At 43.8% G+C, this 24,475-nt stretch overlaps 1 protein-coding gene across 1 annotated transcript in view; it reads right to left on the bottom strand.

Moving 5' to 3' along the window:
- Window positions 1-11,975: 11,975 nt before the first annotated feature.
- The window catches only part of HS1BP3 (HCLS1 binding protein 3), a 51,843-nt gene continuing 39,343 nt past the window's right edge, over window positions 11,976-24,475 (bottom strand). Inside the window, exons 5-7 of the mRNA XM_032104094.1 lie at window positions 23,431-23,582; window positions 22,813-22,948; window positions 11,976-13,716 (exon numbers count right to left, since the gene is read on the bottom strand). Coding sequence (XP_031959985.1) covers window positions 13,488-13,716; window positions 22,813-22,948; window positions 23,431-23,582 — 517 coding nt within the window. The 3' untranslated portion in view covers window positions 11,976-13,487. The remainder of the gene's footprint in view (window positions 13,717-22,812; window positions 22,949-23,430; window positions 23,583-24,475) is intronic.

Below are 24,475 nucleotides of genomic sequence, written 5' to 3'. Positions count from 1 at the left end.
ATGTGAGTGGAGACAACACCCTAAAATAGCCAGGGGCAATCATGGAAAGCATATTCTGCACGGAAGATAGTCAGACACGTTTGCTCCCACGTGCAGTGGGAGTTATGATGGCTGGCTGGACCAACATTTCAGCCTTCAGGAGATGTGAGGCAATCCGGTGCAGCTGTATCCTCTCTCCCTGCGAGCTACATGATGTCATACCCAACCTCTGCTGCCAGAGCCTCGCATCACGCTTGGGCACTTGCTGCTGCTGAGGAGCTGTGTGATAACCTGCCAATCTGCAGTCACGTGTCAGAGCATCTTAATGGGTGCAAATCGTGAGCAACTCCATAAAAGCTAATTACACTGGTGGAAAACATGGGCAGTGAGCCTTTTGTGCACTTATCAGTGAGGCTGGGCCTATTAGTCATGAATTACTCAAAACTGTACAGAGAAAAACAAATGCCTGGCTGGCACTATTGAAATAACTGCTTCAAGTTAACATTTTTGGGAAATGGTCTGTGTAATGGGAAACAGCTCTTTCCTTCTGAGCTTACGTGCCACTAAAGAGTTTACTTTCTTCTGCATGTCCTCAACAGTCATCTTTTGTCATGTTGAGAATGTGTTGGTGTTATTAACATCCTTTGGGAAGTTATGGTTACTTTGGGAATTAGTTTATTTCAAAAGCATCCTCCTTGGGACTGAATCTGCGCAAAAAACTCATGTAGCATAGCAAGAAAAGAGGGAGTTCTGAGAACTGCCATGCTCTTCCCTCCCATTGTAACTTCCAGTAAATGCCCCAGAAAAGCTGCAGTCTCCAGGCTTGGCTTGGACCTTTGGGGAAGTCAACTTGCACCAGCCCTGGGTGCCAGGCACCAGCAGGACTTTTCCTGTGATGCTGTAATGGTCCTTTTTAGTAGATCCCTTGGGGTGGATTAGACTCAAATCACACTGAATGACCTGTATATACATACCTATTTTTTTGGTTGCAATGGAAAGGACGTATGTAGCCATTTTCATTATCATCTATAGAAATATAACAATCTACAAGTATAAAAGTATCATCTAAGAAAAGGAAAAGTAAGAAAGAGAAAGAAAGGACAAGAGTGGACAGTGGAGTGAAAGCTACCATCATCCATGGATTCAGAGATGAGATTTGATTGTTGCAACTGAGATGTCCATTGGTCAAAGTGATGGTTGCAGTCTTGATCTGTCAAGGGGTGGATCTGCTTCTTATCAGTCTTTTATCTGGCTCAAAAATCATCAAGTTGCTAGGCAAAGTTTGGTTTGTTATGGTCATCCTCCAGTGGTGGGCATGCACCCCCTCTGTACCTGGGCTGTGCTTATGCAGATCAGAAGTTTCAGTACCATGCACCCAACACCATTCCTCCTCCCCTTCAGCTGGGCGTGCAAACCTGGGCTCAGCAAAGCACACCCTGCTGCTTTTGCAATGGTCTATTGTTTGAGCCATTAACCCTTAACATTTCAGTCTCTCACAGATGCCAAGGTGGTTGGTGGTCCCCGGCACACATCTGGCCCTGATGGTGTCCCCTGGTCTGGGGGCCAGCTCACACCATGGACCACTCCTACAACAGTGTGAGCCCTGTGCCAACTGGTCTCAGTGCTGGAGGTCCTTCAGGGAATCAGCTACTGGTAGGGTTGTCAGGTGCTTTTTAATAAACACCTGAGTATGTCCTGGGCCAGCAGAGAAAGGATGTGAGTAGTCTGTGACAAGAAGAGGTTAGGCAGCACTGCTGGGGGCCAAGAGGGATCGTTCCTCTCATGGCAAGAGGTACCTTCCACACCATGTCTGAGCCTTCCAGTGCCGTGTCAGGCTTTCCTCAACTGAGGCTTAGATTTCACCATCCCAGGTGGGAGTTCTGGAAAACGTATTGTTGAAATGATGTTCCCTGGGAGAGGGCAACCAGACCTGCTGAAGAAGATGTCCATGAAAAAGTGGCAGGAAGCAGCAGCCACAGCAGAGATGTTGACGGAGAAAACTCTTATTAGGTGGTGCCCTGCTCTGTGCCAGCACCTCTGCTGGGACACCTATTGCCATGGTCCCCAGGACACGGCAGCAGTGGCATTTGCTATCCCAGGGATGTGCTGATGCACCCTGGCTGTTCAGTGCTCCCCACCTCTGGACTGACGTGTGTCCCAGGCCAGTCATGGAGCCAAGGGTTTTGTTAGCATCAGGAGAGACCACATTCATCTCAGCCTGACCTTTTCTCTTTTAAATCCCAGTGGTGGAGGAGTTACTCAGATTAGGGACAAAATTGGCAGATTGCAGCAAAGGTTTCTGAAAGGTTTCATTATCAACAGAAATTTCAGCTTATTGAAGCAATTTCCTGAGTCTTTTAACCTGAGTCTAAACCCAGCAGTTTTACCCTGAAGGGCAGGGAAACATTTGGAAACCTATTAGACTCTCTACTCTTAGCTGTTCTTATGGGAAAACGAGAGTTGGCTATAGGAGCAAATGAACAATAGTAATACCCAGCAAGTCATTCCTTGCCATTTTTACTGCACAACAGTACAGATCACACCTATTGTGTCTGTTCTATGTGGAACTCGGCACTGGACTCTGGCATTCCCCCAGCTTCTGTAATGAACAATATCTCAACACTTCCAAATACTTCAATTAAATTAAATGCCAATCCTTCCTATATGACATGAAAGCAATGTCAAATAATCACTCGAGGTACAAAAGCCCCAGGGTAGTAATCCCTTTAAGACCAAAATATCTGTGGAATTTTTTTTAAACCAGGCACAGGTTTCAGGTTCCTGTGACGATTCTGCTCCCATTTGCTGAATTTATTTCACTGTGGTGTCAGAAAGGCAGTAATCAAGTATCTGTGTGCCAGCTCATGTTTATGTGTGTTTAACTAGAGAGGGCAAGAAGGTCCTGCTGCCCACAGCCCAGCCCAGCACAGCATCACAAGGCCACATCTGCCCCACTGACCACACAAGCAGCTGCTTATTTCTGGTCAGTGGAACAAATTGTATTTAAAACATATCTGGGGAGGATATGTCCAGAGCTGTGCTTTATGTTCCAGGTCAGCAGTTAGGCAGCTGCTGGGGGAAATGTGCACAGCTGTGCCTCACTTAGGGGAGACAGACCTGTGCCTCCCTCTTAACAGGTAGATGCTCTAAGTGTCCACCCCAACACTTCTACAGCCCTCCCAGGGTTAGCATTTATGAAGCAATTTTCAAAGACTCCCTGTAAAAATGTACTTTTGCCAAAAGGCCAGCACCCAGAAGAAAGGGACAGAGCTCTGCTCCACAGTGAAATGAACCTTCATGGCCTGAGAGGAGCCAAGTCCCACCTGGGACAAGCCACTGCCTCTCCACTTTCCCTCACATACCCGCTGCCAGAGCATGCTTTGGCTGGCTTGTCTGTTAACAAGTGACCCCCAGCACACGTGCAGAAACAGGGCCAAAATCATGCCCGTGGCACGACTCCAGCTCATGGGTCCCAGCCTGGAATAGCCTCCCGACAGCCGGCTGCCTCCTCCGCTTACCGCCCAGGGACACCCAGCATGACTCTTGGGAGAAAGGCTCCTCGGGCTGGATCCCTTTCGCCTAAGTTTAGATGCTCCCAGCCTGCAGCTGAGCGAGCTGGCCATGGTCCCTTGGAGAGGAGATCAGGCACTTTCCAGAGGGCGTGTCACCTCAGCCGGGGTTAGATGAAGGTCAGATGAAGCAGCCTGGAAACACCAGTCGTTTCATTGACTATAAAAGGGTTCTCAGCTGCCAGCTCTGGGATGGGATACACCATCCTCAAGGTTTTGGTCCTTTGCCTAAGCACAGATGTCCAATATCTGCTTGGCCTGCAGCTGCTGGCCCCCAAGTCTTTCTTGTCCCCAGCTCCAGGCTGAACACCACGTGCCACAGCCTGTGGCAGCAGGACACTGGCAGCCAAGAGATGTTCAGGTCTTGCTCAGCGTCCTCCTGCACTGGGCTTTTGGAGGAGAAATGTTGTGCTCACTAACTGGCTGCAGATGGGCACTGACAGGGGAGACCGCGTTCATGGCAAAATGTACAGAACTGCCCACAACATTCCAGTACTGGCAGTCTATACATTAGGGTTTTTTTCCTTTTTATTCTTGTTTTCTATTTTTTTGTCTTTTATCGTACAGATGAATTTCAGAAGATGTAGGCTTTATTTGTCTGCTTCTAATTAATAAACCAAAAGGAACAACTCTGATATCTGATTCCTCTGCTGATTCCCAAACCATTCTTTCAAGCTTTGAGACCATAAAGCCTTTTCACCCACGGTTTTAAGAAAAAATATAAGAAGTAGAAGAACTTTCTACAACTTCTTCATATGAAGACTGATGAGCTGGTTGAGTTGAAGCATTCTTAATATCTGAATTTTTAATATCTCAACTGGAGCCAAATAATGGGGCACGTGAAATGTTATCCTGAACAATTAAAAGCTGGCAAAGTTTAAGGAACTAAAAACAGGAAAGAAAAACATAAAGGAAATCGCTAGACGTATTTATCTGCAGCAGGAATAACTTGCCACTTAATACTAATAAGAATCATGTTCATATTGATTTAGCCAGGTGCCAAATGGGATTATTGTCTCATTTGTGACATGTAATCAATAGGGAAATAATAGCAGGAAGTCTCCAGTGATTAGAAACAACTCAGATCCCAGGAGACTACACTTTTATTCCTACTCCAGGGCCTCACTTCTCTCTCTGCCTGCCAGTCCCCTGTCCCTCCCACACGTAACAAGGTGTGGTGGCGCCAGAAGCACCCGCCGCCACCAGTGACCTGAAAGCTGCTGGGTTCAGTCCCTGCCCTGGCTTTCCCTTTTGGAGACGTGCACAGTCACAGTGCCCCGCACTGTCTCGTTAGTCAGCATTCCCTCCCGCTGCAGGCATTCCCTCGGCCGTGTTTCCAAGAAGCAGGGCTGTCGTCACTGCGTGGCTTTCAGGCTGCAACAAGAGGACGCTCGCTCGGCTGATGCCATTTCCATTTCAGGCTCGGCTCCACCCTGCCCGTGCTGGAGGGGCAGCAGCTCTGCTCCGCTCTGCAGCTCCTGCAAAACCGCAGGAAAAGGGGCCTGTCCCAGATCTATACCCGGTACCTATTTTTTAAAGAGACCACAAAGTCTGTAGTGCTTCATCCTGGGGAAAGCCACTCAGGCAGCTTTCTAGTGTCTGTGCCTCTGAAGGCATCTCTGGGTTTTGCTGTCACAAGCTGACTATGAGTTTGAAAAAAAGTTTCCCTAAAAAGTTTTGTCTTACGGTGTTCTGACACCAATCCAGTAAAAGCTTTATTCACCTCGATTCTGAGCAGGCTGTGGTGTCTGAACAGTGACCAGTTCAGGGACTGGAGACTGATAGGGGAAAGAAGGGTGGTTTTAAAAGGAATTTAGAGTTTAGACCTGTTTTTCTGACATAATAAAGAAAACACTTAAGCTTTTCCTCTTTCATTTTTAAACATCAGTCATTTCCTTCTTATATTTTATTGGAAAAAAATAGGAGGAAACCCAGATTCTCACACCCTTAGTGTCAGGAAAATTCATTAGCAATCGTAACAAACATTGTTTTTCTCACAAATATTGTTCCATATTTAAAGTGAAATAGGAAATCAACTGGAAAAGAAATTAAAACCTGTAATACCAAAACAGATAGTTTTCCCTCCTTTTATCTGTCACAATGTGACCAGTTCTCTGTCTGTCCAGCAGACAAAGCATATTCCTGAATTTCTAACAAAACAGAAAAATGGCAGGCAAAAGTTTTTTCAGAGGGTGAATATTTCAGGTCATCCTTATGCACATCACAAAAATGTGAAAACAAATCAGAAAATCCCTTAACCCACAGGATTGTTTGGTTTATATTTTTAGTTTAGCCTTGAGGTTCGTGGCCAAGACATGAAACCAGACAAATCTTTTGCTGGCTCTGCTACAGAGTCCCTCTTTAACTGTGGGAAGATTAATGAGCCTCTCTGATTTTTCCATGTTCTCATATGTACTATATACATCCATATTGTCAGACAGAGAGGAACACAGAGCCTGTAAGTGACTCCAAAGTCTGAAATCCCAGTCTCTACCGAAGTGTCAAAAATAACCGAGTTGTTTTCATGAAATGGCTGTTATTAAAATAGCCACAGGAAAAGGAAGGGAGGCAGCAGGTCTCTGACAGTCACATGGGTGAATACCCCAACCCCAGGGCAGGGACATGGCGCTGTCACCTGTCCCCAGCACCTTTTGAAGTGTCCCTACCAAGCAGCACAGTCTGCACAGCAGGGCGAGACAGCAGACAGCAGTGGTACCTGCCACACCCCAGGATCTCTTACTGGATTCTAATGCTGCTCTGTGTAACTCCCTGTGTGGATCTCTGGTAGAATTACATGGCATTCGTTATTCAAACATGGCTCTAGGGAAACTTTTCCTTTTTCCACTTAACACCCAATTTTTTCTTTCTCCTCTTATCCTCTGGCTGAACAAAAGAAACCCCATGATTTTCTTTTACACAGCTGGCAAATCAGCAGGTCAAATGGAAAAAAGAAATAGAAGAAGAAAAAAAAGGAAAATAAACAAAGAAACAGTAAAAGAAAGGGGAATAAAAGCTGTGGTAAATGAAGACGTTGCAGATTTCACCTGCAGTAATTAGGGGAGGAGCCACTGCAGGTCAGTACCTTGCAGGGGAAGGCAGTCAGTCTGCTAATTACTGCATTAAATGGAAGTGGGTCAGCTCATGGCTACTCTACAAAACCCAGTCGTCAATGCACACACTTGCAAATAGGGGAAAACGGGAGCTGGTACTTCAGCAAGTGCAGCACTACTCAGAACAGCCTTTGCTTGTCAGCCTTAGCTGAAAACACACCTCTGGGCAGAGCCCCTGTCACCCCATTCAACCTGTGTGGTGCCAGCTTGGAAACAGCAGAAAGCAGCAGCATCTCCTAGTGACCCCCAGTGACCAGTTTTTAAGCCAGGCCTGGGACTGAGACTCCTGTCTTGTTGCTTAAGAAAATTTTTATTTCTTCTAACTTTTTTCCTGATGAACTGGCCACTCACCCAGGAGGACAGACATGCAGGCCTTTTGCCTTTCTCAGCCACAGGGACTTTTGAGCTTCCATTTTCCATTTCTCCAGCAAACATGAATCAAGGCAGTGCCAAAACTATGCATTACCTTCCCAGCTGAAACTGGAAAGAAATAGGATTCCTAGAAGAAGAAACAGGGATTTTATAGCAAGTAGGACATCTATTTGAGAGCAGGAGATGTGGGAGTTTGTTTTCTTTCCTGTCATCTCCACACAATAGAATTTTTTCCCTTAGTTGAGCCAATGTTTGCTTAATGCAACACTCATGAGCAGCCTGGAGAGCAGAGACAGATGAACAGAGACCAAACTGTTACAGAAGGGGACCTGGCTGTGTACTGTGAAACCCATTCCAGCACCTGCAGACCAGGGAACACCTGAACCTCCCTATGATTTTGTCCCTCCCTCCCTTTGCTCCCTCAGTACAATCCCTTACTGCAGAGGTGGCATGAAACTGGCTGAGTTCAGGTGGATTTGGGGCTCAATTTACCACCAAACATGAGCTGATGACACCAGCAAGTGCAGCAGCACAGTGGGAGAGGATGTGCAGAGTGAAACAGCTGGTGGTGAGTCCCCACTGCACACTGTACACACCTGGGGGAGGTTATTTCTGTTTCTGGGTGGGTCCTCTGGACCCAAGTGTCCGGTTTGCGGCCATGGCATGTGATTGGAATCAGAGTATGGTTAGGTGAGCCAACCAGAGGTGCTATGAAAATGCTCCCTTGAGCTAAACTAAACCACTTATGAAGACAACCTCATACTTCTTTTATCATTCCTCATGAAAAGGATGAGTTTTCCACATAATTTACATAAATGTAAATTAGTTTTGTTTCTTTGGGGTTTTTTTAGGTAGGCATTGCAGCTATAATTAGACAGTAGTTCTGGACATAAAAAATCCTTTTGGGGTCTGTACACAAGATTAAATATGTAAGCTATGAAAGGTTGAGACAGGGGAAGACATAAGTGGGGAAAAAAATCATAGTAGCCTGCAGATTTGATTGCTTAAGATGGGAGGGAAGCACTAGGTAGTTTTGATTGTCAGCATTCAGGATAAATAAATGATTGCTTTTATTCACAGTAAAAACTTGTTAACATACCCAGACATTACCAAATGGACTATTTCTGTAAGCTCTTCTGAAGTAAAATCAGTATCATTAAATCATTATTGCAAAAAAAAAAAAATCGGAGAAGTTTGTGATCATTAGACAAAATCTCTGGGTGAACTTAAAAAGCATATAGATTAGCAGAGAAGTAAGAAAAGTGCTCAGTAATTACCCCAGGAATTTTATAATTTTGTTTTGTTTGCTTTTATGTTCATTTGAAAAACCACGGAGCTCCTGTCACCAAAGAACCTCTAAATGAATTGCTGATTTCAGCCCTACAGCTGTGATATTTCAGGGGAATTGAATGGCTCTGGAACTGTGTGTATAAATCAGGCAGATGCCTTCTTTCATTCTGTCCTGTCTCTCCTGTTTCTCAGTGGTGCTCTCCAAGCCCGTCAGGCTTGTCAGTGGTGTCACATCCTATTCCTTTACCTCCTCTTTCCAGCATCAGCACGACCAGGCTTCCACTGATCTGCATGAGGTTTTGACAGCTTAGATTGAGAGCATGACCCTCACAGCAGCCACAGGAAGCAACCTTTCAATGACATCAATGGCACAGAAACATTGCCTTTGGCAGAAAATAGCTAAATTGCATTCTGACAGTATTTAATGAATTCAATGAGAGACTGGTTTGCATTTCTTTTACCAAAACCCAGGAAAATGATGGGGTTTCATACATTGTTATGATTTTTGGGTGACTGAAGGACCACAAGGAAGATGCCACAGTGACCATAATGCTACCCTATGGCAGGAGCACCTTCCACTAGACCAGGCTGCCCAAAGCCCCGTCCAGCCTAGCCTTGAACATTTCCAGGGATGGGGCACCCACAGCTTCTCTAGGGAACCTGTTCCAGTGTCTGAGCACCATCACAGTAAATAATTTCTTCCTAATATCTAATCTAACCCTACCTCTACTTTGAAGCCACTTCCCCATGTCCTATTACTACAGTTCCTGAAGATTCCCTCTCCATCTTCTCTGTAGCCCCCTTCAGATACTGGAATGTTGCTATGAGGTCTCAATGCAACCTTCGCTTCTCCAGGCTGAACAGCCCCAACTCTCTCAGCCTGTCTTCACAGGGGAGGTGCTCCAGTCCCCTCATCAATTTCATGGCATCCTCTGGAGTTGCTCCAACAGCTCCATGTCTTCCTTATATCAGGGGGACCAGAACTGTGTGTTGTATTCCTGATGAGGTCTCAGTAGAGCAGAGGATCTGGATCTGGAAGAGCATTCAAGAATCATTGAAATCTTCCTCTCATACAATCTGGACTTTTACTGCTCACTATATGTCAAAACCAGCTTTTGAAAAAGTACACATTGCAAATCAAAATTTGCACTGACTCCAGGAATCTCTCCTGAGCAAATAGGAGAAACTGCTTTGTTGTTGTAAGGCCAGTGGAGGGATCTTATGGAGGGTGCTAGGAACCAGGGTGATAAAGCACTGAGTATGTTCTGTTCTCTCAGTCACCAAATCCTCCCTGAGTGACTCATTCTGTGTGAGTTTTGGGTTAGCCCAGAACAGTATTCCTCACAACAGCCAAAAGAAAATCACTCTAGAGAAATATGACAATACTTGGCTGTTGAGTATTTCCCTTGTTTCCAGTAACTTGTAGCTCAAGGACTTTCCAAGCTCTAAGTGGCATAACCATCGATTGATTTCTCTTCAATGAATCTAACTGGTGTGTCCTTGAACCCATATCAATTTTAAGCATCCATAACATCTTGGTATGAATAAAGCTTAGTCCCTAAATATCTAGAACTAATCAATCCTTTAAGCAGCTTCACTGACTTCTCAACTCTCACAGCAGCATTTAATTTGACAATTAATTTAATTTACCACCTTCCAGTGCTAGTATCTTCACTCAAAGCAGTGCAAACCATTTTTCCATCACGTGAATTCATTAGGTTCAACACATGACATGAAATAACAATACACAGGAGGCTGTAAAGGAAGATCAGTGATACGGTGAGGGCTGAAAATAATTGGATTGGGGTGTTTAAAGATAAATTAAGGAGAGGGCACAGTACAGAAAGTGAGCGACTTAATTTACTCCAGTTGTTGATGTTGAGATGAAAAGTAAGAATACAGATATAAGAAGTAAGAATATAGATAAAACTTTACAGTAAAAGCCTTCTCTCTTCTTGACCCACAGAGGTTTAAACTGTCACAAATGTGTGATCAAGTCCGTGCTTTCTGGTACTCTGTATTAAATCTAACAGCCTCAGGGATTGCTCATTTAGTACCTCATTTAGGCACTAGGTAATGCCTTAGTGCCCCATGAGCGTGCTGGATTTTCATGACCTTCAATCAGAGGTTGACTTGTGTATTCTGCTGCAGGAAACTTGGCTTCTTTGCAGAAGCTAACATCTGGGCAAAAATTAGCAAAAATATCAGTTTCAATTAATACATTGTTTTACGACTCAACCCAGATTGTCACTGACAGAACTAGGCCTTAAGTGCTCTGTGGGAATTAGTTTTCCTAAAACTTCAGCAACTGAGCAGACCTGAGCAGACGACCCACAACTCATCTGTGAAATACTCGGCTTGGTGAAATAATTTGTTAAACTGTGACCCAAATAATGAAGTATACAGTCTTAGTTGTCAGTTAGTGCTGTACCACAGAGCAAGCAGAATGTTACACAAAACAAGAAGCTGCTTGTAAAGCAACAGAGATACCTATTATGAGTTCTAATCACTAACCTCCCCATCTCTTTTAAGGGTTTAAATATAACTCTTGCTTTTCAAATCTTTTGATGAACTCTATTACTAATGTTGGAAGGTGATGACTGTCAGCCAAGAACTACATTAGAGTCCACAACTGAATTTCAAGGGTTGTCAAGAGCAGGCTAATCAAATAGCTGCTACTAGAAGTGATATATGAAAGGAAGTAAAAAAAGAAAATTCTCTTCTGGCAGGATGAAAACCATGTTGTATAGTTTCCCTACGTCATTTCTAATAGTATGTTCAATTTTTCTGGGCTACATTTGTCTGACATTCTTCTCTTGTATAATAATGATTCATTAAATAGAATGTATTCAAGGGCTGTAACTCACCTCTTATGACTGCAGCTAGACCATGTGCATTGTAAAACAAAAGCCTAACACCAGGGTTTATGAGAGATCCTTTTCTATTAGTTTCTTGACAGGAATGCTAGATTTTTTTTTCTGAAGTAAAATACTGACCTCAAAATAATCTTAAAAATCTAGCACAGAAACAATTAACAGCACTTCCTTCCCTGTGCTTAGGTAATTTGACAATTTTAGGGAGAGCTAGGGGGCAAAATATTCCTTGGCCATTCCAGGCAGGTGAAGAACTGCACTCGGTCTACTGATCATTAAATCCATGGCCTGCAGTTTGGAAGTTTTAGCAGTGTTCAGGCTGTGTGATGGGCTGTAGTCCAAAAATAGAGAAATGCAAGCAGTGTCTCCAAACAGGGCTGAGTAAAATAGAGATGCTGCTCCCTGAGCCCTCAGTTAAATATACAGTGGTTGTTCATGACAGCAGGGAGTGCAACAGGAAGGCTGCCCTGAATTAATTTCTCCTGCCTCTATTCCCTGCCTGCTCCTGGGCAAGGCATTTATCTCCTCACTGCTTATTCCCCTTTTGCAGGATGGGATAAACAAGACTCCTAATTGCACCAGGACCCTGTGGGGACAGGACCAGGTAGTACCTCTGGTTCTCCCTTTAGCTGCTCTCAAAGGAAATGTGAGCACAGCTACATTTTTGGTTTCATACTTATTTACATTTTAACACCATGTAACACTCCTCATGGGCTGAATGGAATTGATTCTTTGCTGCCAATGTACAACCTAGAGAACAACAGTAATAACAGTAACACCTGTGGGTTAGCAAAATGTTTTATTATAGTAAAACATACCATATACAGAGGAGAACCAATGATTGTATTTTATCTGTCCCATCAAAGCAAAATACCTTTATAATATTTTCCATTGGCTTAAAAAGGAAATGCTAATAGAAATAATTTCATTATTAAAATATATATAATGCTTTCTATTTAATTTGTTCTATGTTAGACAGGCAAATATTGGGATGATGATATGGCTGAAATATATTAAAATTTTCCCTCTGGGGAGCTTGTCTTCTTCATCTCTGGCTAGACCGCACATGGAATGAATTCAGGAATCTCTTTCTGCATGACAGCAGGTATCAACTCACATTAGGTGTAAATTCAGTATCTTCAATCAGAGTGTCTTGGATGCCTATTTTATCATGTTTTTCTTTTCCCACATATTAAAATTTCTCCAGTATATTTTTTTTCCTATTTTTTTCCCCTAGATAATGCCAAGTTTGACCTCCCTTGTTTTAGCCATTGCATGGTAAAGAACAGACCACTCTCTTACCACACAAACTCATTTTAGCTTAGTGGAACTAATCACAATGGCTGGTTCTTAAAATTCTTGGAGAAGTGAAGGAATAGGAGAGAAAGAGTGAGTCCAGAGAGCAATTCAGAGTTCCTCCATTAACACACCTGCACTGAATCACCTCCTGAAGAAATCTCTCTCTCTACTAATTACAGCGGAAGCCCAGGAAGACTTGGCTAGAAAAAGTCAGGTCTTGTGGATCTGGGGTTCACAGGAGTCCTAAAGAATCCAAACCTCCTATGCACTGCAACCTCCATCTATGTCTGGAGAGTGTTCTTAGCCACCCTCAGTCATCTGCTATTCTCCCCAGGAGTCAGAGATGCACAGTGTGGTCTCTGCAGGCCTGAAGTTCTCCTACAAGTTGGCATTTGTGCAGTTGAGGCACAACAATTAAGGCAGCAGATTGTCAGGCTTAGCTGGGATTTCAGTGTTCCACTGAAAGACAGAGGAACTGTTAAATTGTATTTAGCAGTTCCTGTTAAAATGTACCAAAATACCAGTCAGGGAGGAAAAGGCTGCTACAAAAACGCACTGGATGAAAGGAAAATGGCCTTTCCGTTGAACTGAAATACACTATCTAAAAATGACAGGAACAGCATCCTATCCTGCCTCAGACCATTTGTTGGACATCATTCACAGCTGCCATGTGTACAACATCCTGACCATTTTCAATCAACTGGCCAAAACTAAAATGTTGATACTAAAATAGCAGTAGATGATCTGTAGTGCTACATCCCTGTCCACATTCCCTGTAAAACCCTGAAAATCTAAGGCAACATTATATCACAGCTGCACTGTTTTGAAAACGTCAAACAGAGGTTCTTGCTACTCAGGCTTGCTGCTCTCTCTATCCTGGTACAGAAATGAGCACTGTGACAGTAGGAACACCTGGTCAGTTCTTGCTGCCATCACTTGAGCTCACTGGGAGTTGGGGCCAAGAAGGCATCATCACATTTTAAAAATACATATGTTCAAAAAAGACTGGTATCCTGGTTGTTGATAGATTCATTTTCCTGGATATACTGGAGAATGTCCACTTCATTCATTGTCTGAATCCTGTTTTCCTTTTGCTTTGCCAGTGAAGGTGAATTAGTGCTCCTGGGGGCAACTGCTGGCTTCTGAGGCAGTGGTGGTTTTGGTGGGACCTTAGGTTTTGGTTTGGAGGTAACCTCTAAGAGTTTCTCAAAACTATCTTCAACTCTGGAATGGAAAGAAAACATCAGTAACATCCTGGGAATTTGTGAATTGCTTTTTGTTTTGTAAGAAAATGCAATCTTTCAAAACAAAACCTTCTGTAGGAAAAGGATCTACTCTGATGAATTTCTCTCTCTGTAGAAGTTTCTGTAAGAACCATCTTTTTTATAATGTGGCTTTTCAATTCACTATACAAGTTAATTTTACAGCATGTTTTCAAATGTCTAAAATAAAGGCAAATTGCAATTACTAAAAACACCAAACTTTATTTTAGTTTGGGAAACAAATGGGTTTTTTTGTGACAGGATGGTTTGCTTCCCCATAAATTTTCATGAGAAAGTAAAATTTTCCACATTCAGCTCTGTTTCTTCTTCATCCCCATCACCCAAAACTGAGATTAAACATCCCCATGCTCAATCATGAGAAACTGGAAACACTAATGGATTTTAAAATTCTATGTTCACATTTGGTTCTGGCAAACTGAAGAAGTTTTGCAATCTGTGACCATATACAACAACTCTTTTTGGTGATAATTTCCCTCTGATTCCTACTGAAATAACCCAGAACACCTCAAACAGTTCAGGTATTTTCCACTTGCCTTGTTTGACCTTATCAGAGATGTAGCATGCTGTGTATGCCCAACTCTGTTCCCACATGAGCTGTTGAAATCTTTTAAGAGAGCCCTTATCATAGATTATCTTGTGACTCCAAGAGCTGTGTGCCTTTGGAAAGTCAAAATGTGGAGGAAAGAAAAAGAAAGATCCTCTCCAGTGGCTCCACTCACTGGAACAGCATAAGGTACAGGAGTCTAAGGAAGATGCCTTTTTAGTTCCTCCTTCTCCATGACCTATAGGGAGGCCATCCCTGGAACATGAATGAATCATTTCATGTCATGTATTTTTTGGTTCTTCCACTCATTTGCCTTTTGTAGTTAGAATCATGGGATCATAGAATATCCTGAGCTGGAGGGGATCCATCAGGGTCATCAAGTCCAACTCCTGGCCCTGTACAGGACATCCCAAGAGTCACACCATGTGCCTGAGAGCATTGTTCAAAAGCTTCTTGAGCTCCATCAGGTTTGGTGCTGTTACCACTGCCCTGGGGGCCTGTACAGTGCCCAACCACCCTCTGGGTGAAAAACCTTTTCCTGATATCCAGTTTATAACTTCCTCACTGCCAGGCAATGAGGCATCTTGGGGGATTACCCAGACTCCTGTGAAACCACTGGGATAATTTGTTTCCTAAATGAGACAGTGATTCCTCCCTTTCTCTCTTTGTTCACCAGTACCAGTAGCCTTAGGAAAGATACTGTAAATGCCTCTACCAGGCAGCAGTACAACTGGTGGGGCTTTCTGCAGACAGTTAAAAGTAAAGCTGAGCTTTTCCATAATTTGGGAAGCAACTGATAAGGCAACTGTCCCAGACCACAGGGAACATGATCAATTGAAGAACCAACCTCTCTGAGACACTTTATTCCTCCGTCCATAGTAAATATTGTTTGAATGTTAAAACCATAGGTACTTCAAGATTTACAGCTCCCTCAAACTAAGGATCCCACTATTACTAAGATAAATTGCATGATTTCAAGGGTTTCTTTTTTGTGTTCATCCTCATTAAAAGCTGTGAGGAACTCACTACTGTACTGCCCAGGCTGAGACAAACTACACCCACCATGAACCGGCCATTAAGTCAATAAGGATTAGCCTAAATTTTCTGGTGTACAGGCAGTCGGAACCCTTTAAGGTAAAACCATTCCTGAACTCAAGACAGATCTTCTTGTGACTCCCAAAGAGAATCTAAAAAGAATCATTTTTAACCAAGGCTACTTTTGTAAAATCAATAGCATGAACACTGATATCTAAAACAAGGGAACACCTGAACAGATCAACTGATGGGCAGAGCCATTCCCGGAGTTCTGCACCTTGAACTCTACCTGTGGTATTCCAGCAGGCAGCGCCTCAGATTTCATCCTCCAAGTAACTCTGGAGATTATATCCTCTTTTATTTAGATAAGATTTCTGATGTCTTTTATTTTCCATGATTCCTTGTGGGTGACATATCCTACTTACAAAACACGCTCAATATATTTCTGAATTCCTCATCTACAAAGAAATTAATTTCATTTAAGCCCAGGCCTTCCTGTTTGTTGTGAACTCTGATATCCAAGAGATATCACACCTCTGATCACATTGCCAAGACATGTTCTTGTTCTCTTTGCTGTGTAAAAAACAAAACTTGTTAGGGCTGGTATTTCTGAAGCCTCCCTTCTTGGCATAAACAAACAAGTGAATGAATCAGTGTCCATGTCATAAAGTTTTGGTCTTAAATAACAGAAAACATAATAACCAGAGGAACAATACACAATATATACAGAGACCATATGGAGGAAGCAGGATTTTGAACTGGGTGCCCCAGAAAGGGGAGCAGTAAATCCAGCTCACTAACCTGGTATGACGGTACAACTTCCCAAATTCTCTACTCCAGCTTCTGTGCTAATCACAGCAACAAAACCACTCAGCACAGCCAAAAAAATACCCCCAAAAGATCCAGTCCAGTAGGTTGTGGGGGTCTTTAGGGGATGGGGGTTTGGTATTCTGCTTTTAAGCCAAAGATTCTGCAGGAGAAAGTCTGGAAGCTGATGATGTAATTTTCTATTTCTGTCCTGGATTTTTTCAAGACCTTGGTTAGACAGAATTCTCTTAGAGAGAACATAGCAGATAATATGTGGTCTTTGTCTCAAAACCTGCTTTTCAGGGCTGCAGTGCTAGGCAAGCTGTTTGATCCACTGCTGTTTGATCATGTGACACACAACCGTCTTTGCAAAACTAAAGAGGTAAAATGCAAAATGCCTCAGGCAGAGATAGAAACAAGGACTTCTATTTCTTGAAAGCAAAGGAATTGTTACAGTGCATAACTACCACCATATTTAACTCCAGGCCAGGAGGAAAAAGAAAAAATCAAGCAACTATTCTGAAACAAGATTAAAGGAAGAACCTTCCCACCCCATCTTTTTATAGACAATCAGCCAGAGAATCCATGTAATTAATCATTCTTTAATTAGTCTTTCTTTTTCTGTAAAAGAAAAGCAGCACCTCACTGTTTAAAATTCCTGCCATATTGTTGTGCTGATTCACAGACTATTGGTGGAAATTCTCTCTGACACAGAAAGCAATCAAAGCCCTTCCTGAAGAAAGGCTGTCACAAAGCCTTTCATGACTGCTGGCATGTGGACATCCAGTCAGTAAACGAGTTCTGACTTGGAGGCAGATGCAGCTGCCACAAGAACATCAACATTTTAGATGCCACTTCTCTGAACTTTGTCCCATCTCTCTGGACCAGATCTTTGGGACAGGAATGACTGTATGTACAACGTGATGGGGACAGTGACCTCTGCTTGCTGGGAATGCTTTAGTGATGAGAATCTGTAATGAAAGCAAGAGACAAAGACTCCCATAATTTGCTAAAGTATCCAAAAGGCTCGTGCTAGAAGCTCAGTTGTGCAACTAACTGCAGTTCTTGCAGAACAGACTTTCATCTTACTAACTTTATTTTGTCTGGTGTTAATTCCAAGTACGAGAGATACCTTAGTGAAGCCTTGGAGAATGCTGTTATATCACATCTACAATTTAGGAAAAGACTTGTGCCCAAAAATAGGCAGGAGACTTCAAAGTATCTGTTGTTGCCTATCATGTCTGCTGTGGTCAGGAGAGACAGTGTGATGTCCATCAAGGCCCATGGACAGATACAGGCTGGAGTTAACCCCAGGAATGCCAAGCACTGGGGCTGTGAAGGAGGTATCTCTCCTCCTGCTTCAGCTTTCCCCTACAATCCATTACAGGTAAATTCACAGTGGTATTTCAACCAGGGCCAGGAAATACTTCCGGACACTGGAATGTGACAGTCTGTATTGGAACCACTGGCATGGTTTTGATCTGGGAGAGATTAGCCCTCCTCCAAAATACTCTCCAGCACAACTGGAAGCTTGTGTGGGACAGGTACCATTCCCCAGAGGCAGCTGCACACAGTCCCCTTGCTCTGCAGCTGCACAGAGTCCAACAGCACGGATGCAGCCCGGTGGTGCTGCCCAGCCGAGTGCCAGAGAACAGGCTCAGTAGTGCAGGTCAGTCCCACAAGAAGTCCTCTAAGGAAATCAGCCTGTTGGTTACATTGCTCACGTAGGAAATGAGACAAGTCCATTTTTCCAGTCTGAAGAAGTTCAAACCTCTCTCTCCTGCCTCTTTAGAAAGTTCCCCAATCCCCAGCCAAAGGCACAGCTGGGGCAGGGGAGAGCAGGCAACTTTTGCTCCTTGAGCTGATGATGTCTGTCAAAAATGCAAACAACCTGGGGCAAGATGGTTGAAATTTGGTGGGTCCCAAGCCCAGCAAAAGCATCTCTTGCTACACTAGGACTCCACGTTGCCTCTCTACATTATTCTACACAACCTGTACATGTTCCTAGGAGTGGGGCAAGGATTAATGTTTCCAGTCTAGCAAAAAACTTTTCATTTTGTTGGCAAGTTTACTTCATAGCTTTTCTAATGCTTGTAAGTAGCATCCCAACACATCACAGGAACGAAAAAAATAAATGCTTGAAAAACATCACAGAAAAATTTGTTTTTCTATAACCTACTGCAGCCAAATCAAGGACCTTTCCCCACAGTTTGGTCATAGCAAGCAAGAGAAACTGCCCTGGAGTGGTCAGGAGATTTCTGACTCAGTTATTGCAACCTTCTCTTCCACCTGCACATTGCCCAAATAACCCTCTCCCAAGGGATCTACGTTTAAACCCTCTGGAGTTTCTCAAAGTTTTTTTCCCAACTATAGTGTTCTCATATTCTCAGGACAGTGAGCATTGGTGCTGGAGACGGTGCCCCACATGACTCCTGCATAGGTTGAAGAGGTGTTACTCTCTGAATTCAGCATCTGCTAATGCCTGCTGAAAGAAGAACACACAAACTTTTTGTGCTTCAAGAGTGGCAACAGTTCCTTGGAAACCAGAAGCTGACAAACCTGCTCAAGAAGCTCTATGGACTGAACAGTGTTTGGGGTGCAGTTTCACAAACAACCTCAGTCTTAAAAAATGTAATGCTCCTGAAAGGGTTATCCGTGCAATCCTAAGAAGGAACACACCAGATCTGCCATCACAGGGCAGCAGAACTGGGATCCTGCTGCTGACACTTTTTTTCAGCACTGGAAAAAGACAAATGTTGTGCTGACAGCTGCTTCCTTCCATCTCAGCTCCCTATTCATTACCAAAGGTGAAGCTAATTAAATCTCTCTGAAAAGGCTGCTCAGACAGCTGTGATAATTATTTCAGGCTAGGATGTGTGATAATTTATGTAATTCTGTGGGCCCACAGAGCTGCTGCAACATTCACAGGATCAATTCCAGCATTAGTTTTCCACAAAAACCTGATTCATTACACCAGGCAGGCATGATTGAGATTAATGAGACAGAAATGTGCATGCCTGCAGGGCTATGATCTCACTGGCATCATGGAGACATGGTGGGATGGCTCCTGAGACTGGAGCGCCGGAATGGAAGGATACAGGCTCTTTACGAAGGACAGGCAGGGGATGTGAGGAGGGACTCTCACCCCCTATGCCAGTGACCAGTTGGAGTGCACAGAGCTCAGTCAGGAGCCTCAGATGAGGAGCCAGCCAAGAACTCGGGGGGCAGGATTAAAGGGAAGGCAGGGACAGGTGACATTGCAGTGGGGGTCTGCTACAGGCCACCTGACCAGGAAGAGTGAGGAGATAAGGTACTCTACAGAGGAGAAGCAGCTTCACATTCACAAACCTTGGTCCTCATGGAGGACTTCAACCACCCCAGTATCTGTTGGAAGGACAACCAGCAGGGCTTAAGCAATCCAGGAGGTTCCTGGAATGCATTGAGGCCAATTTACCTCTCCAAGTGACAAAGGAGCCAACAAAGAGAGGTGCTAGGCTTGACCTCGTTCTCACCAACAAGGAGGGGAATGTGAAGCTCAAGAGCAGCTGGGCTGCAGTGACCATGAAATGGTGGAATTTGAATCTCTCAGGACAGTGAAGTGGGTGCTCAGCAAAGTAACTGCCCTGGATTTCAGGAGAGCAGACTTTGGCCTCTTCAGGGATCTACTTTGTAGAGTCCCATGGGATAAAGCCCATGAAATCTTACACAGCAATTGGTTCTCAACGCTCAACACTTGTTAATGTAAAGTTGGTGATTCTATTTAAAACAGTAATTCTCATTTCATATGAGCAGGTATCCACAGTGAGCACAGTCTTCACTTTGCAATGAGAACATTTATCAGATTCTCTTCTTCCTCATGTTGTGACAAGCACAGCCCATGCATATTTTGCAGACTCATTTGCCTCCTTAACAGCCTCTGCCTCATGAGTTATAGTCACTGCTGAGGATTCACTGCTGTGCTGACACTGCTGTGGTGCTGCTGCTGCTGCTACAACCACTCAGGTACCATAAAGATCACAAAGGATTCGGTTGCTCCTGTGTTCTGCTCTGAACATTATGTTTCTCCCATCCCCCTTTGGAAGAAGGTTCTGCCCTCCTCTGCCTTAGGCAGCTCTCTCCTATTCTGCCCATGATTCACAGTGAGTCAGACACTTCTCAGATCTACCACACACATGTGAGCAGACCCTGAGGTACCTGTGAATGTTCAATACACCAGTGAAGAGCTCCCACATCTTCATTATTCAGCTGCTCCATTGGAGTGCAGTGAACATGTCCAGGTTTCTGGACCTGCTGGTGCATCATACCTCAGGACAGTCCGAGATCTTAGCAAAATGTGCCCAGGTAAACTTTTGGTATGATACAACTGGTATGACTATGTCCAAGAGACCAAGATGTTTCCATTTCCCTCTCATAGCATATCCAGCTCTAGCCCACTAAAGGAACAGGTTGCCACAGCTCCTGCTCTGATCTGAGGGCAGGGGAGAGATTTCTTCAGTCCTTTTTGGGAAAGTAATTGTCAACATGTACAGGGCAAAGGCAGGACTTATTCTTAGGCCTCAAAATAAGCTCCTATGCCAGGAGATTGCAGAGTTCAGCTTATGTTGAACATTTTCTCACCACAAAGGGTCACTGCCTGGAAGAGAGACTGTGGCACTGCCCTGCAAGAACATTCCACACCATTTTCGTGGTAAGGGAAGGTGGGAGATGATGATTCAATTGCTGCCTCTATATTAGTGAGACCTGATTGTTCTGCTGAGGCTTCCAGCTGCACAGCAAATGAAGTGCATTTTGCACAACCACTGGAGAAAATTCCGCTATGGGATTTCAGGGGACTGCAGTGAATTTGCATAGAGGGGAGGTGAAGTGTTGCATCAGGTTAAAACAGCACTGCCACTCCTCCTCCCCTCTTTGCCAGCAGCTTCTCCTTTACACTCAACTGCCTTGCATTCAGTTCATCAGCCCTCCACGATGTGCAGGTAACACCATGAACTGGGTTTACCAGGGGAATTTCAGAGGGTGTTAGGCAACTGAACATGTCAACAGATCCTGACCTATCTGCCTATACCTCTTGCACAGCCAGGAGTTGCCTCTGGATTCCCATAGCAACTTTCCCATTGGACCACTGGCATGATTTTCTGCTTCATTACATGTATTCATTTCCAACTGGATCTTGATGACTTATCAGCTATTGAAAGCACTGGGACAAATCAGGAATAAATGAAAACTACTGGAATTTAAAAGAAATGAAATCTTTTCTCATGGGTTCCCATAACCATCTGGGTGTGCTACTGTTGTTGATGATCTCAAACTGATCTGAAAGCATGATCTGTTGGTCTCAGAGCAGACTTCAGAGACCTTTCTCTGAACATATATAATCCAAAAGAGATTAACACGACAGATGGAGAAGTTCTCTCTGGTGGATAAAAATGCAAGGACTGCACTGCAACAGGCCCTTCTCCTGTAGTCATGTGAACACTCTGGATGAAGTGCTGTATGCTGAGTTCACTAGCAGAGAAGAAAATATTGCAAGCACACATGTATTTGCTCCTAATGTACCACAGCATAAAATCAGGTCATGTCCTGCCCCATCAGGTTCTGTAAACATCAGGTGAGCTGTCAGGATGTCATGCAAGATGGCACCCAGCCCAATTTAACCTTTGTTTAAAGTAAGCCAGGTATTACTGCTCAGACAGCCAGCACTTTTCCATGCATAGAAAGCAGCAGCTGCAAAATTATCTGCTTCACGAGAGCTTTGAAACCACACACAGAGTCTCTCTCCAGGGTTTAGTACCTACTATGGAAATCATACATCCTAACAGGAACTGGTTGACACAAATTCGCACTGGAAGCAGGCTGGCCTCATCATTCAGATGCCAGCTTGAGACCCAGAAGGAATGAATTTGACTCATTACTGCAGCACAGATTCCCTGTGTCTCTCCAAGCATTGGTTCCCTGCTTGATCTCTGGAGGATTATCAGCACAGGCGAACCAGCCCTGTGAGAGAGATGTCAGGGATAAACGCATTATGTGCTGATGTGTTCCAGTGCTACACTATCAAGGGAGAAGCAATAAATTATACCCTCCTACAACTCTGAGCTCTAGCCCTCCTTTCCACTAGATTAAAAATTAAATGCAGGGTGATAAAGAGATCTTTACTGCTGTAGAGGTATGCACAGGATCCCTCCTAGAAGCATGCACGGAAGTCTGTGAGCCATCAGCATGAAAATCATTCCTCTTGTGGCAAGAGCTCCTGATTTCACATCCCTGAAGCTGAACTGCTCTTCATCTCTGGGCTTTGTCCCTCACTTTTCACAATGGAGGTCAGGTTCCCTGTGGATCGTTTGCAGAAAGCAGAAGTGTCATGTAGAAAATGAGCAAGATAGCACAGCTTGGGCCTGCAAGACCCTTCCTTTGGAGTCACAGAATAATACCTTGCACCCCACCTTTCCCAAAGGGTCTTCCTAATTTCCTTTTTAATGTGTTTATCTCCAAGCTCCATGGCACACATCTTACATTTTACTTGTCAATACAAGTATTGATTCACAGTTTGCATTCTGAGTATTTAAGCTTTGCTCCCGAATTAATCTCTTTCAAGATCTAAATAACATCTCAGACCACCTTCATCCCACATGACAGATTTGAGATGAGTACCTCAGCAGTTCCTCAGTGTCCTCCTCAGGAGCCCTGCTCAGCACATAATTGCTGTGCTCACAGGCAGCTGGCAGCAGGAGTGAGTCACCCAGTCTCACCACCCCACCGAGGTCTGGGTCTTCAAATAATTTCAGATCTAGAAAGGGGAATCAGAAGCTGCTGTAGTTAAATCATGCTATGTAACACAATGCCTGCACTAACTAGTAAATCTGGCTGGTTGGGTTGAAAAAACAGATCATGTAGACAATTATTTTTTTTCCAAAGACTTCCAGCCCACAAAGTGCAGTAATATTCTGCACTCTAGGGACTTGATCAATCTGCTTTTTCCTTGCACTCAAAAATAGGTCACATTACTCTTGCTAGTGTGGCATGAGTGACTGTGGGACAGCACAGACCTTAATATCCCAGTTCCAAATGTGAGAACAGCTACGGGAGCTACAGGTTTCATTTGTTCTTTCTGAATGATTCTACATGATTCTGCTCAGTTGAAGATTTGCCTCAACATTTCCAAGTCATTATTTAGCCTGTATACTATGCATCACTGTAATTTAAAGACTCAGTTATACACATGATTTAGATAAAATAATCTGTGCATATACAAATACAGAACAACTTTACTCTCTTTAATCTTTCTTCTGGGACCAACTGATGAGAAATCCTTTTCTGGGCCAAAGAGTCCTTCATCTGGATCCACCTCCTCTTCAAAAATGGTTAATTTGGGCTTCTCTTCCTTGGCTGGAGGAGCAGGTGCCTTCTTTGCTTTTTTAGTTCTAAAACATAAGAGAAAAGAAAGCCAGCTGCAACTCTTCATTTAACAAGCAAGATTTATGGCTAGAAAGTCTCATAAGCTGAAAATACATGGTGGGAGGCTATGAAAGGTTTAGACAAAGGTACACAGGCATCTGTTAATTGCTGGCAGGAATGGGATACTGAGCTGGAGGGACTGTTGGTCAGACCTTCTCTACCTGTAGCCATGTTGTATATTCTCAGTATCTGTCAAGGAGCCCAACGGGAATGGGAAAAGCAGAGCTAACAATGCTGTACTGTGCAAACTACCACTCAGAAACACTGAAGCAGTTTTACTCCTCCCACACAGAAAGCTTAAAATAAGAAAGAAGATCAGTTCCAGCAACACTGTTCGAGACAGACAGAAAGGGATGGATTGAAATACAAAGTGCAAGTTGGTCCATTGCACTGATCCCTTTGGACGGGTATTTAAAAATCCCTTTGGCTCCATTTCCTTGCCAGCTCCTGCTGCTGCTTACGATTGCTGCATACTCTTTTCATGAAGGTATTAGACAATCCCCTCATTTCCACATGGTTTAAACAAGAGAGTTGACTCCCCTTCCAAGAGCAGAGTGAAAAGCACCTGCCTCTTGCTCTCATACCCAGGACTCACATTCCAGCAGCTGAAGCTACAAGGCAGCTCTCTCAAAAAGGCAGCTTGAGTTATTAAGCAAACCAGATGGCACAGAAAAGAAAATTTAGAGGACAAAAATCTTTGGGTGAAAAGTCCAATTCAAACTGGGCTGAAAGAGAAGCAGTCCCTACGACAGCATGTCCTTCCAAAGTAATTGCCATATTTCAGAGATCTTCACTCTCAGCAGCCCTGGCCCTGCAATTTCTAACATAGCCCCTTTGAGTGCCTCTTCCAATAGAAGAT

This window comes from Corvus moneduloides, chromosome 3, assembly GCF_009650955.1.
Source record: "Corvus moneduloides isolate bCorMon1 chromosome 3, bCorMon1.pri, whole genome shotgun sequence".
NCBI lineage: Eukaryota > Metazoa > Chordata > Aves > Passeriformes > Corvidae > Corvus > Corvus moneduloides.
This window is presented reverse-complemented; position numbering and strand designations above follow the sequence as displayed.